Source organism: Panthera leo, chromosome D2, assembly GCF_018350215.1.
Source record: "Panthera leo isolate Ple1 chromosome D2, P.leo_Ple1_pat1.1, whole genome shotgun sequence".
NCBI classification, from domain to species: Eukaryota; Metazoa; Chordata; class Mammalia; order Carnivora; family Felidae; genus Panthera; species Panthera leo.
In genome coordinates, this window is record NC_056689.1 from 1,533,414 (window position 1) to 1,548,706 (window position 15,293).

General features: G+C 41.3%; 1 protein-coding gene across 1 annotated transcript in view; it reads left to right on the forward strand.

The window, feature by feature from the left end:
• The first annotated feature begins 846 nt into the window (after positions 1-846).
• The window catches only part of LOC122202657, a 193,136-nt gene continuing 178,689 nt past the window's right edge, over positions 847-15,293 (forward strand). Inside the window, exons 1-2 of the mRNA XM_042909087.1 lie at positions 847-1,179; positions 1,233-1,750. Coding sequence (XP_042765021.1) covers positions 847-1,179; positions 1,233-1,750 — 851 coding nt within the window. The remainder of the gene's footprint in view (positions 1,180-1,232; positions 1,751-15,293) is intronic.

Here is a 15,293-nt window from a genome sequence, read left to right on the forward strand (position 1 = left end):
TGGCTCAGGTCATGATCACAGGGTTGAGGTCATGGCTCAGGTCATGATCACAGGTCATGATTACCCACATCTGGCTCCACACTGAGCATGGAGACTTCTTTGGATTTTCTCTCTCCCCTTCTGCCCCTCCCCAGCTCACGCTCTGTCTCTAAAATAAAACATTTTAAAAATATATTTTGTGTTGGCATTTTTGCAGTGGATGTGGTGAAATTTGTCTTATTGGGTGAAAAGTCTTATCAACAAAACAATTTCCCATGTTTTAATGGGATTACAAACAGATAGTATACATTTACAGGTATGTATTTCAATACTATCAATGTATCTGACCAGCTCATATTTATTACCAATTTATCCTTTAATACATATTGCTCAGCCATATATGCATGACAATCGAAGCCTGTTACATTCATTGCCAGTATCACGGCGAGATGCTTATGTGACAGAGGATTCGCTGAATTTACGTTCTAGATAGAAAGCGTGTTACTAGCATTTTACTGTTGGTAAATAGGAAAATTTCTAATTAATTTAGTCAATTTCATTATGTTAAATATACTGGGGTAAAGAATTACATTGGTAAAGATTTCATAAATAGTCACCATGTGACCACATTGCATTCTTTTATTAATATTTTTACAAAGTAGTATTTAAATACCTTCTGCACCAAATAGTGGCGTATAACACATGAAACGGGTACATACATCTATTTTTAATAAACTTGCACAGCAATTATTAAAGGAAATCTCATGAAACCATAGAAGACATTTACTTGCACTGATCACAGATCATTCAAAATGTAAGTTTAATAATAAATCCGCTTAAAAGCTATAGGAAAAAAAAATTAAAGAAATGTCTTTACAACTGACCGATGGTTCTGGAAGAGGTACAGGGGTGCCTCTGGCCTTAAACAAAGAAAAATGCAGGAAACAGGAGCTGAGGGCGTCTGGGCAGGGACACGGGAGCTGGACAACCCATGACATCCTCCAGGGACACACCCGCTGCGGGGGCGCCAGGCGGCGGGGGGCCTGCCCCACGTGGGCGCACCGAGGGCGGCTGGGCGCTCAGGAGAGCCGCGTGTGGTCGGGTGTGTGGCGTCAGTGCGGGTCCCCGCGGGGACAGGGAGGGGGCGGGCAGGGACCGAGCGCCAGGGCGCCGGCCGATGGCGACGCGGGGCCTGAAGCGGCGTGGGGGCCACACTTCCAAACGACGCCCCCTTTGTTCTCGCGGCCTCCGAGTCTGGCGCGGACCACGTGGGCCGCAGGGGGTCCTGGGAGCAGAGACGGGCCGGGCGGAAGCCGGAAGCTGCCAGGCCCGTCCCGCGCCGGCTCCCCGGGCTCGCCCACCGAGTCCTCCTCGTCCCGAAGGCTTGGTGCCCGCCGCAGGCACCTGCAGGGCCCGGAAGCGTGCGGGGGCGCCGCCCTAGGGCAGAGCTGAGGGCCCCGGGGCAGAGGTGGGCTGTTCCTCGCCCCCCACCCCCCCTGCCCGTCGCCGGGGCCCGGCCGGGTCCACTGCCCTGCAAGGCCGCGCCGTCCGAGTGTGCCGTCGTCCCGTCGCCCCTGGGGGCAGGTGTGCCTCCCTGCGGCTGCGTCGTGTCTGGGGCTCGTCCCCACGACCACGGCTGCCTGTTCGTTCCACCAGCCTCGAAGGACAAGCTCAAGGCTCTGCTCTCTGCCCTGCGGCTGCGCTGGCTCCCCGAGCTCTCGGCTCCTGCTTCCGGAAACCCTCTCCGGGGCCAGCCCCCAGCCTGGTTCAGGTGAGTGCAGATGGGGGTTTCCCCCCCCCGGAAGGCAGACGGGGCCCATGTGACACCTGCAGGGCATACCACGTGACTTGGGGTGTGCGCGGTGGGAAGGGATGGTCCAGGACTCGCTGAGCGTCCGGTGGGAAGCGGAGGACAACGGGAGGTGGCGTATCGGAAGCAAAGCAGAGATCGGAAAAATCAGTGGGCTGGTCTCTTGGAGTGTCCCGGACTCCTGCTCGGGAAAAGGTTTCGGGGCTGCGTTACACAGAGTGAGAACCCAAAAGGAGCCTGGCCGCCTCCTTGAGTCGGAGAAGCAGAGGAGTTCCAGGAGTCAAGGCAGCTAGAATTTGCGACACGGTAGAACAGGGAAGGAAGGTGCACCGAGAACCCTGGTGATTTGCCAAGGGGTTTTCTAAAGTCTTTAGCTGAGGACTGATCCGTGCAGGTGTTTCGATGAACTGCCAGTGCGAGGCTAAACGGCAAAGAAAGGAACAGGACATATCCGTATATCACATCCGTCAGAGTGCAAAGACCTAATGCATGGCGTAACTATGTAGTGGAATGAATTGAGTCCTTCAGAAAGTTATGCTGAAGACTTAACCCCTGATACCTGTGCGTGTAACCTTCTTTGGATCTAGGGTCAATGCAAATATGGGACATAAGTAAGGAAGAGGTCATACCGGAGCACAGGGGTTTCTGAATTCAGTATGACAGGTGTCCTTAGGAGACACACAGACACACAAAGGGAGGAGAATGTCATGTGAGGACAGAGACACCACTGATGGGAAAAAGCCATGTGCCAGTGGAGGAAAAAGTTGGGGTCAGGCAGCTACAAGCCTAAGGATTGCCATTGATCGTCAAAAGCCAGGAGAGAGATAATGGCCCTTATGATGCCTGAATTTTTACTTTTATCTCCCAGAAGAGTAAAAGAATAAGTTTCTGCTGTTTTAAGTCACCCACGATGTGGTAGTTTTTATGGAACCCCTAGGAGAGTAATACATATCGGTAGAGTCCTTAGAAAAATAGCAGATTGGCCATTGACTAAAGACTGTTCTGGATCCACACTGATCAAGTTTTGTCCACACTAATCAAGGTTAAGGTTAAAAACAAAAATTGAAAAGGTCAAAGTAATTCTACACAACTTTCTCAGAACAGAATCCAAATCAAATTATAGAAATATAAAAAGGAAAAAAAATCCCACACACTTAAAATTTTAAAAAATGTTATCTGGTCAAACATTTTCAGGCATACAAGAAATTGAAAAATATAACTCATAACCGGGAGAAAGATCAGTCAGAACTAGAAGGGACTCAGCTGATAAAACTTTTAAATAAGGACATTAAGTTTCTTTTTATAAACATACTTCAAATATTCAAGAAGGTAGAGAAAAGCATTAAGTATGATTGAGAACTCACACGTATAAAAACAACCCAACCCAAACTGCTAGAAATGAAAAGTGCACTACTCTTAATGAAAATACATTGTAGGGGATTAAAAGCAGATTAAACAATTTAAATTTAAAAAAAGGGAACTTGAAGATACACCGTTAGAAACTAAACCACAATGAAACACAGAGGTGTGCCTGGGTGGCTCAGTTGGCTCAACGTGGGACTCAGAATTTCAGCTCAGGTCATGATCCCAGGGTTGTGAGATTAATCCCTCTGCGTTGTGTTCCGCACTGGGTGTGGGGCCTGCCTGGGATTCTCTCTCTCCCTTTTTCTCTGCCCGCCTCACCCCCAAAATAACAAAAAAAATAATACAAAGCCAAATGAAAACTGAAAAGATACCAGAAGAGACAGCATCAATGAGCTGCAGGAACATAGCACATGGTCTGATATCTGTGTGGTTAGCTTCTGAGGGGCTGAAGGAAAAGCATTGGAAGAAATAGCACTCACAGATTTGTGTACTTTTATGAAGACCGTAAACCCACAAATCCAAAATGCTGAAAGAAGCCCTGAAAAAAGAAGCATGGAGAATGTCACACCGATGCGTGTTACCATCAATTTGTTGAAAACCAGTGATGACGAAAAAAAATTTTTGAAGAGGAAACATTACAGCAAATGAATGACATTGGATTTGTCAGAAGCAGTGCAGCTACAAGACAATGAATTTATATCTTTCAAGTACTGAAAGAAAAGAGTAGTGTCATTTTCCTTTTTTTTAAATGAATACAGATTGGTGCTTAGTTAATTCATAAATAGAAATGTAGAAAGAATTTACCAGTAGATCAACACCAAATGAAATTCGGACAGAAGGAAGATGATACCAGGTGAAAATTCGGATCTACACAAATGGAGGAAAAAACAAACATGGCAGTTATAAGCGTTTCATTTTCATAATTTTAATTGTTTTAGAATAGTTTGATGTTTAACTTACATGGAATGTCAATACATTGTGGCCACATAAATGATGTGGATGTAAAATATTACAAAGGGCGAGAAGGAAATGCACTATCATGTTTCTTGCGCTTTGTATAAGGTAATATAACATTATCTGAAGGTTCACAATGATGGATTCAACTGTGTAATGACCACAATAAGTGAACACAGAAACACAGAGGTATAGCTAACAAGCCAGTAATGCAGATAAAATGGAATCATAAAAATTCAGTGATTCAAAAAAGGCATGGTTGCATTTACATAAGATTATAGAAAAGCTAGGCTAATCTATACTGATGAAAGGCAGATTGGTGCTTTCCTGAGGTTAGAGTGCTAAGGCCGGGAGGAACCAGAGGTTGGACTACAAAAGAGAACAAGGAAAACCTGGGGGTGCTGGATATGTTTAGCTTATTGATTATGGCAGTGACTTCCTGGGTATTTAGGTATGTTAAAAGTGCTCAGGTTCACTTTTTTTTAATGTTTATTTTTGAGAGAGACAGAGCATGAGCGGGGGAGGGGCAGAGAGAGAGGGAGACACAGAATCCGAAGCAGGCTCCAGGCTCTGAGCTGTCAGCACAGAGCCGGATGCAGGGTTTGAATCCACGAACCACGAGATTACGACCTGAGCCGAAGTCGGACACTTAACCGACTGAGTCACCCAGGTGTTCTTCAGAGTGTTCACTTTTAATAAATGTGATTTATGTTACGTCAATTGTACCATAATAGAGGTGCTAAAAATAATTTTAGATTAGCATAACTTGGAAAACATGTAAGCAGAACAAAAGGAAAACAAAGTAAGTAACAGAAGAGAAAATAGAAGACAGCAATCTGGTAAATTTAAATCCCATGATAAATATACTTACATAAAATATAAATTGATTAAATATTCATATTAAAATATTGTTCACATTGGGTAAAACAAGATCCAAACATGTACTGTTTACAACCGATGCATTTTAAAAAATATTGCAGAGGGAAATGAAAGGGCAAAGGGTGGGAAAAGATAAGCCAGCTAATAGCACGAAGAAAGCAAAAGTGTTTATATTAGGATCAACCAGAGTACATTTCACAGCAAGGGAGAAAAAGCTTCATTTTATAATGATAAGTGGGTTAATTCTGCAAGAGAACCTAGTAGCATAACTTAGTATGCAGCTAATCATGGAGATTCAAAATGTGTGAGATAGAAAGCGATGGAACTGGAAAAAAAATGGCTAACTCCCAAACTAAATTCACAAACCTCTCTCAACTTAAAAAACACGTTGATGGCTAATCAGAAATAATAATGATTGAAAACATGCTCAGGTGTGATAACCTTGTAGTTACAGAAAACTCCAGCCAATAGCAGCATTATGCGAATTCTTTGCTAGTATACTCAGAAAAGATACTGCAAGGGGACATACTCTAGGCCATAGACCAAGTGGCAGTGTATCAAAAGAATTAAATCATACCATATATATTCTCTGATCCTAGTGTAATTAAATTAGAAATCAGTAACAAAAAGAAAACTGGGAAAATCCTTAAATGTTAGGAGACGAAACAATTTCATTCTAAATAAGCCATGATAAAATGTTGATAATGAAAATTTAAAAATATTCATAACAAAGAAAATTAAAGGCAAACACTCAAATTTGTGGGAGATACTCATCCGTAGTAATAAATGCTTATGACGTGAGAGAGACTCAACTCAACAATTTAAGCTTCTGCTTTAATAGTTCAGGAAAAAGCTAAGGAAACTGAAACTTGCAGTAATGCTAGTATCCATCAGATGGTGATTGCTACTCCACAATAGGAAGGAATAATGTACTGATACGTGCAACAAAATAGAGGTATGCCTAAGCAATGTGATGAGAGAAGGAATCAGGATAGAAGTCACCGAATGCAGTTTGATTCCATTTATGTAAATTCTAGAAAGGGCAAAATTGAAGTGCTAGAAGCAAGAGCCAGAAATTAGGCAAGGGAAGGCCTTTTTCTTTATGCCATGATTGGACGGAAACAAATAACATGTTTTCAGTTCTGCCTTTACTCCACTATGGGAAGTCCTAATTTCACCTTTGACACTTTAAGGGAGATGAACGAATAGTTGACAGTTTTAAGCAAGATGGTGTAAGATGTCATTCCAAAATGGATGCTGTTATGATACTATTTAAATATTTTTGGACCTCTTGCATCATGGTTACCTGATGGTTTAAGAACTGACAAATGAGGCATACTAACACTGTCCAATAATGTAAGCAAGTTTCTAAAAAAAACAAAACAAAACCACAGAAACTGAAAATCAAAAGGTTAATATAAAGTATAAATAAGAAGGAAAAATAACACGAAATGTCAATTGGATATAAGAATCGTATAAAAGCCATGAAGCAATCAGAGCCCATGAACACTTACCATATGTGCTTGCATTGCTTAGTGGCAAGGTAAAGAAAATGAAGGCTTTTTAGTCTGGAAAGCAGAAAAGCTGTTAACCTTCTGCAGATTGAATCTCATGCAACAGTTTTTAGATGTTCTCGTACAGCGGAAACCGTAGGAAAGAAAATGTGCTATTGAAATTCTCATTGCTCTGAATGGTTATCAGTGGTACGGATCAATGTGAATATTTGAGGAGGGAAAGCACGAAGATTTGCAACTCGGCTAAATATATCTGCCAGATAATCAAAAGCAGTGAACAGTGTTGACAATGGCATTTCTCAAATGTTAGTCAGATTATTAAACTAAAAATGTTAAAAAATTGAGGAGCGTATCATTTTCTGAAATGGACTGATCCCCTGGAATCTCTTGATAAAAAGAGAAAATGGCTTACCTCCTGGAGACATATATACACATCTTCATTCTGTCCTCCTTCTGTTAGAGGCTTCCTTTAAAACGTGCTTACCCATTAGGGGTGAAACAAGCACCGGATTTCCTGTACAGGAAAACACATTTTGGGAGAGAGGAAGTGCAAACAAAGGCACTTCCAACCAAACAAAAAGGCAGAGTAAAACTGAACTGACCCACATATTTCAAGGATGTTGGAGATGTAGGTGTGGAAGTAGGCATTTGGGGGAAGATTTCTAACACAGGACTTAATTGTTCAACTGCTGAGTATTTTGATCTGCCGAACCTTTGATATATAATTACTGACAGAGCCGTTGCATGGTATTGAGTCCTTGAAAATAAATATGCCGTTTAGTGCCCAGACTAATTTCTGTTTGCTGTATAATGATGCAGTTAAAGGAAATAATGTGCGTCAGTAACCAATGAGATTGTGATAACATGAGAGAGAAAATCGTTAAAGTCAATTACTGTAATAACGTCATTGTGAACGCTAGATTGCCTGAAAATGACTGACGGGCGCCCGAAGGCACAGAGAAGTTCTTTACGTCCGGGGCCAGGTGGTCTTTTCCGAACCGAAGCTCAGAGGCATTGGGAGAGTTGCTCTGGGCAGAAAATAAGGACTGATTTTAAGATCTAGGTGAACAGATCTTGGTCATGTAAATTAATGACTTGTTCTACAAACTGCTGTCCACCTGTTTTCTGACCAGAATGTCCATTTTCCGTGGAGAACTAATACCTGCTCCTTTGAGTGCTAATTCCCAAGCTAGCTCAAATACGGAAATTGTATGTTATCCTTATGTGAGCTTAGGGTATGTTTTCTAGGACTGCCTTTATAAAGTGCCCCAAAACGAGTGCTTAAAACAACAGAATTTTTTGTCTCACAGTTATGAACGCTTGAAGTCTGAGATGAAAGTGTGGGCAGGGTCCTGCTCCCTCCGAAAGCTGTAGGCGAGAATGCTTTGCCTCTTTCCGGCCTCTGGTGGTTTTCTGGAAATCCTTGATCTTTCTTGGCTTGCAGATGCAGCCCTTCAGTTTCTGTCTCATTGTCACATGGTTTCCCCTCGTGTGCATTTCTGTGTTTCTCCTGTCATGAGGATGCCAGTCGTGTTGGGTTAGGAGGCCACGTACTCCAGTAGGACCTCATCTTAATTTAGGTGATTACACGGGCAACTACCTTGTTGCCAAATCAGGCCGCATTATGAGGAACCGGGGTTTGGGGCATCGACGCACTTTTGTGAGGACATACGACCCGGAACAGCTTCTGTAGTCATTCACAGCATTTTTCACGGACCCTTAGACAACAGCCTGCACGTAGCATTAGCTTCTGTGCTCCGTGAAGTTTGGAATTACTTACTCATTTTTGTGTCGCTGGCTTCGGCATAGTGTCTGACGTGGCGAAAGCTTGCGGTCTGTGTGGCTGTGTGCATGTAGGACCTAAGTGTTAAGCCCCCTGACTTCATCTTGTATTAGTGCCTCCGTGTCTCCCTGGGCCTCACACACGTGATCGTAAATACAAGTGCTTAGCCGGTTGCCCCGCACACAGTAAGCACCCGGTAAATGACCAGACCAGCAGGGTTATACCTCCACACTCGTTTGCTCTCAGCCCCTGTCCAGGCCCAGACCCCCGCTCCAGTCGTGCGGCCGGTTTGCCTTGTGGTGGACAGCCTCGCATCTCAGCGTGAGACGACAGTAGGTGCAACTAAACGTGAAGAACAAGGGTGTGTTCTTGTAACAGAATTAGGAAAAATTCGTAATGAGCTGGGTGCCTTTCATTTCTGTATTTTACATCATTTTGAGGCTCGTCCTCTGAGAAAGCCTTTTTTATAATTATGGAAGTATAGTCGAAGCACAAACCGGATGTTTCTCAAAGACGTCGTTTCCCTAGATATCCTGTCTGCTGGCTGTTACCCTCCTACAGCGTACCAGGAGATGCCTGCGCCTCTGTGGTTCTTTTTATGATAAATGTAAATGTAAACTACCACACGGGAATCAAGTCGTAAAACTTGATTTAAAGGGCGGGATGAAAACGAAGACGTCAGAGGGTTCCATGTCAGCTAACCCTTGAAATCCGAGGACACACGTGAGGCCGTGGGGTTTCAGAGTGGCAGCACAAAGGCACGGAAGTTCGGGGTGTACTTAGGGACTCGTGAGCGAGCACGAGGGACCAAGTGTGGGGTTGGCCAGGCAGAGTCTGGGGGGATGCCACTGCTGAAGGTGATAGAGGCCACGTTCCGCAATGCCAGCCGCCATACTGAGACATCCTTGAACGTCTCACAGCCTCCCGATATCTGATTTTAGAAACAGAACTTGTGGGAAGAGTTGGTTTCGGTGCGATGAGGATGTTTGCAGGGCTGCCGTATAGCACATCGATACGTAGGGCCAGAGCCAAAATAGTGACGGTGGAGATGAAAACCAAATGGCGAGAATTTAGAGTCACTTCCTACGTAGCGTCAGTAGAACGCAGTTTTAGCTTTGTGTGTATAGGTGTTTAACAGCAATAAAGTAAATTAAAAGGGGCTAGAGCCAAAATCTGGTTTATAGTTATTAACATCATCAGTCTGACCTCTGGCAAATACTGACGAGTCTGTACCTTTCTTGGAGATTTCCAGTGCATTTTGACATATTAATGGTTCTGAGAATTCCTTCAAGGGAAAACACATTGGTTAACTGCTTCAGTCCAGAATGTTCCAAATTATTTTGTTTATGGGGCCCTTTTTTGTGTAAAAGTATTTCATGTAAAAATGTTTGCTGCACGTTGATAAAGCACACAAATTTTCTGTATAGCTATAAATGGTACTTCATACATAGCTCTAGTATGAACGTATTCTGAGTTGAAGAAAAGACTGTTGGTACAGTTCTGTCCTGTTAGTGTAGAATTAAAACGAATGAAGTTATGTCAAATACTACTGTAAATGAGTATTTGTGATTGAAACCTTGTTTCGCCTTTATTAAAATGATAAAAATAACATAGAATTCTTACTCTTTAAGTACAGTTGTCACTTAAAAATAAAAATTGATTGCCTTATCACAATCTGCGAAGCAACCCCAGATCGTATACTTACCATGCCTTAGGACTTCTGTTTGTTAATAATAGCGTGGCATCTTCTGGTAACACAGACTCATTTTCCCCATATTACATATATTAACGGCTTTTATCAGTTTTTGAATTAAAAAGATGCTCCCTCAAGCAAAGCTCTTGAAATTGAAAGACTCATTTAAATATGTCCATTCTATTATTGATTTTGTAAAATTAGAGATTGTGTTACATTGCCGGCATAGCAGTTACCTGCCAGATTTCGTGTAAATTATTAAAGCAATGACATTTGATAAACGTAGGAAGAAAATGAGAAATAATTGCAGCCATTGTACTGTAAAAATTCAGTCTGTTTATATTCCCAAAAATCTTTTCTAACTTTAAGGTTGTCTTCTCGGCTACTTTTTCCCCCTTTCTCCAGTACTTCACTGCTTCGGATCATAGGGTTTTGCACAAAATGCAGGTGTGATAATTGTTCAAATTCTCATAGTGTTGGGAAAGGACAACTCATGGTTTAGTGTGGTAAAAAGTGAGCCATTTTTTATATGCTTATTTACCTCTGGTCATCATTAAACTACGTGAGTCTCACTTGATCACCTCCTGATATTCCTGCCAAAGGGTCACATAACATTTGTCACTTGTCCCTTGTTCTCTGCAAGTTCTGTAGATTGTAGTCATGAGGAAGGGGAATCTGTGTCACTCCTTGCCCTGTGTTCTGTATACAAGTAACCCGTAGTTATTTCATACTTTTATTAATAGAAAATACATTGCCTTGGGCTAAATTATAAGTAGGGTACAAAGGTATCAGATGACAGATAGAATCTTACCTAATAGATATCTGACTCTGTTTATAGTCAGAAGTTATTTTTAAAGCACTGCTGTTCCTGCCTCCCTCTCTCCCTCCTTTCCTTCCTGCCTTTGTCTTTTAAACACATAAGCAAATGTTTTTGTGAGCACGTGATAAAATAGTATTAAGTAATAGTAAATGTAAATTTATTAATATATAAATGTATTCATGTATTTTGCTTGGGTATGATTTATGCGTTTATATAATTTAAATGTAGCTATAAATTTATATTACATATAAATATGTAAAATAAGAAGGAGAATTTTCGTACTCTTTCTCAAGCGAAATGGCAGCGGTGTCCAGGGTGTCGTAAGTTTACGGGCTTGGTGCGGTGGTACCACTTCCGGAAAGACACCTGTTTGGTAGGGCTGCCTAAAGAGAACACCGCAGACCTTGTGGCTTCAGCAGTGGAAATTTGTTTTCCTTACAGTTCTGGAGGCTAAGTGTCGTCAGGTTCGGTTTCTTCTGAGGCTTCTGTCCTTGGATCGAAGGTGTCTGCCTTCCCACGTGTCCCCACGTGGATTTTCCTCTGTGTACATGCATCCCCGGTGTCTCTTCTTTACGTTTCCAAATTTCTTCTTCTTGTAAAGATACCAGTCAGATCAGTTTAGGTCTCTCACCTAGTTAAGGCCTCATTGCAACTTCATCACCTCTTTAAAGGCCCGGTCTCCAAATACGCTCATATTCAGAGATGCTGGGCTTTAGGGCTCTGATATATGAATTTTGAGGGGACAGAATTCAGTCCATAATTCAACTCTAGCAAAATATCAGACAAGTTTAGTCAATTTTATGTAAATCAAATTTATGGCATCATTATTACTTTTTAAAGACTCGATTACTTTTAGAGCAGCGTAAGGTTGACATAGCAAATTTGCAAGGAAGATACAGTGGTCTCTCATAGGCTGAGCCCCTACACGTGCCCAGCCTACCCCATTATCACCATGTCCCACCAGAATGGTACATTTGTTACAGTTCATGAAGGGACAGCAACACATGGGCACTCAAGTCCATAGTTTGTATTAAGTAAGGTTCACTCTCGGTATCATTCTGTTTGGAAAAATGTGTAATGTCATGTATCTGTCATTATGGTGTCATGCAGAGTATTTTCACAGCCTAAAAATCTCTTGTGCTCTGCTTAGTTATCACTCTTAATCTCCCCCACTCTTTGGTAAACACTGACCTTTTTTTTTTTATTTAATGTTTTACATTTATTATTTTTGAGAGACAGAGTGTGAGCGGGGGGAAGGACAGAGAGAATCTGAAGCAGGCTCCAGGCTCTGAGCCGTCAGCACAGAGCCCGATGTGGGGCTCGAACTCACATCCGTGAGATCACGCTCTGAGCTGAAGTCAGAGGCTTGACTGACTGAGCCACCCAGGCGCGTCAACACTGACCTTTTTATTGTCTCCAGTTGTCCTCTTCCAGATTGTCATACAGTGGGTTGCCTTTTCGGATTGGCTTGTTTCCCTTAGCGATATGCATTTAAAGTCCTTCCATCCTTTTGCCTGTCTTGATAGCTCATCCTGTCTTAGCACTGAGTAATATTTCACTGTCTGGAGGGACCACAGTTTGCGCACCCTCCACCTGCCGAAGGACATCTTGGTTGCTTCAAGTGCTGGCAGTTAAGAATAATGCAGATTTTTATGTGGACATGAATTTTCAACTCCTTTAGAAAAATGCCAAGGAGAATGATTGCTGTATCATGTGGTAAGAGCATGTTTAGGTTTGCTAGAAGCAGGTGAACACTGTCTTCCAAAGTGGCTGCACCATTTTGCATTCCCGTCAGCAGTGAACGGGAGTCCCTGTTGCTTCACATCCTCACCAGCATTTGCTGTTGCCAGTGTTCGATGATTGCGCCATTGTGATCGGTGTGTAAGTGCTATCTCGTTGCTTTAATTTGCATTTCCCTGATGACATATGATGTGGAACACCTGTTTATATGCTCATATGACATCTTTGTATCTTCTTCGGCGAGGTGTCTGTTACGATCTTTTGCCTGTCTTTTAACTTTTTTTTTTTCTTTCCTCTTTCCTTATTGTTGTTTTAAGAGTTCTTTGTATTTTTTGGAAAACGGTCCTTTGTCAGATGTGTTCTTTTCAAATATTTTCTCCCAGTCTATGTCTTGTTGTTTCATTTTCTTGAAATTGTCTTTTACAGTGAGGAACTTTTTAATGAAATCTCACCTACCAATTATTTCCTTCATGGGTCATGCCTTTGGTGTTGTAGCTAAAAAGTCATTGTCGTGTCTAAAATCATCTAGGTTTTCTCCTATCTTCCAGGACTGTTATAGTTTTACATTCTACATTTAGATATGTACTCCATTTTGAATACATTTTTGTGAAAGAAGTTAAGCCTTTTTCTAGATTCTTTTTGCTTGTTTGTTTGCATGTGGATGTCCACCTGTTCAGTACCATTTGCTGAAAAGTCCATCTTTGCTGAGTTTTCTTGCCTCTGCTCCTTTGTCAAAGGTCATTTGACTATATTTATTAATGTGTATTTCTGGGCTTTCTGTTCACTTGTGTTGATGTATTTGTTCTATAGCCAGTACCACACTGTCTTGCTTACTGCAGCCTTTTGGTAAGATGAACTCAGATACAGCATCAGTCTTATCCTTCAGTATTGTGTTGGCTATTCTGGGTCTTTTACCTCTCTGTGTAACCTTTAGAATCGGTTTGTCCTTCTCTACAAAATAACTTGCTAGACTTATTTCGTTTAGCATGAGTGAAAGACAGATATCATATGTTTTCACTCATACGTGGATCTCGAGAAACTTAATAGCAGACCATAGGGGAATGGAAGGGGAAAAAAACAGTTTCAAACAGAGAGGGAGGCAAACCAGAAGAGACTCTTAAATACAGAGAACAAACTGAGGGTTGATGGTGGGGGCGGGGGAAGAGGGGAAAACAGGTGATGGGCATTGAGGTGGGCACTTGTTGGGATGAGCACTGGGTGTTGTATGTAAGCGATGAATCACAGGAATCTACCCCCAAAAGCAAGAGCTCTATGTTAGCTAACTTGACAATAAATTATATTAAAATAAATTAAAAAAATAAAAACTTAATAAAAGGGGAGACATTGCTTGTCCCCATGAGAATGGAAAAAAAATAACTTGCTAGAATTTTGGTTCTATTGCATTGACTCTATAGAACAAGTTGGGAAGAGAATTGACATCTTGACAATACTGACTCTTCCTGTTCATGAACATAGAATATCTCTTCCTTCATTTGGTTCTTTGATTTCATCCATCAGAGTTTTGTAGTTTTCCTCATAAAGGTCTTGTACATATGTTGCTAGATTTATACCTAAGGATTTCACTTTATGGTGCTAATGTAAATGATACTGCGTTTTTAATTTCAAATTCCACTTGTTAATTTCTGACACGTAGCAAAGGGATTAACTGTTGTATATCTGACTGGAATCCTGTCACCTGCTATATTGCGCATTAGCTCCAATATCGTGAGGGCCTCTCTGTGACCGAATTCCTAGGAGCTTTGATGTTGTCCACCCTGAACTCCAGCAGTCTGCTGGTTAGAGTTCGGGTTGTCTACTCTGGCACTAGTTCCCTGGATGGTTTCTGGTCATGAGTCTCTGCTCCAATAATCTTACCTTGACTGTATGTAGTCACCTCTCTTTCTTTAGTCTTGGGGGAATAGTTTGCCTGTTCCTGCCCTCTCCTAGAGATCCAAAATAGTTGTTGATTTTCCATCTGTTTGGCTTCTGATTCCTTGTTAGCTAATCGAGCTCCTTACGTGAGGAACTGGAAACTGGAAGTTGCAGTATTATTTTTTAAGGTAGAAACTTGAAAACAAACCGAATGCCCAAAAATAGATGATAGTTAACAAAAATTCTGGTACGGCCATATAAATTTAATGTCAGTCACTAAAACAAGGTTTAGAAAGTATTTGATTATATGAGAGCATGATATTTTATCAAATGAAATTAGCCACTTTCAAAAATGTGTATTTCACGTATTTCCAGCTTTGTGCCACAAATGCAAATGGATAAATATGTCAAGAAAAGAGATCATTTAAAATTATCATTTCTGGTTGGGATGGTTATGAACACATTTTAATTTTTTTCTATATATTTTTCTACCATTTTCAAACATTATACCATTTAAAATGAAAATATACTTTAAAATATAAGTTTCATTTCATGAAATTCAAGTTTTAAATTAGCTGAAATTTCTCAAAAAAATTCTGTATGCTCAAATATAAAAATAGTATTACAAAAGACTATCAGACAGTTCCATAAAATAGTGGTTAGTCCTTCAAAATTGAATTTACTTAGTTGCTGTGTTAAAGTACAAACAGAAATAGTTCAATATGAAAAAATAGAATTCAGCTGATACCTATAGACAAATTAAAAATTTCTGTGTGCCAAAGCTATGTTTGAAAGTTCTGGTCATTGCATGTGCATACCTTTTTATCTTTATACCACATCTCTTTTAAGCAGTAACAAATGCAGTGTTGAAGGTTCTAGAGAAA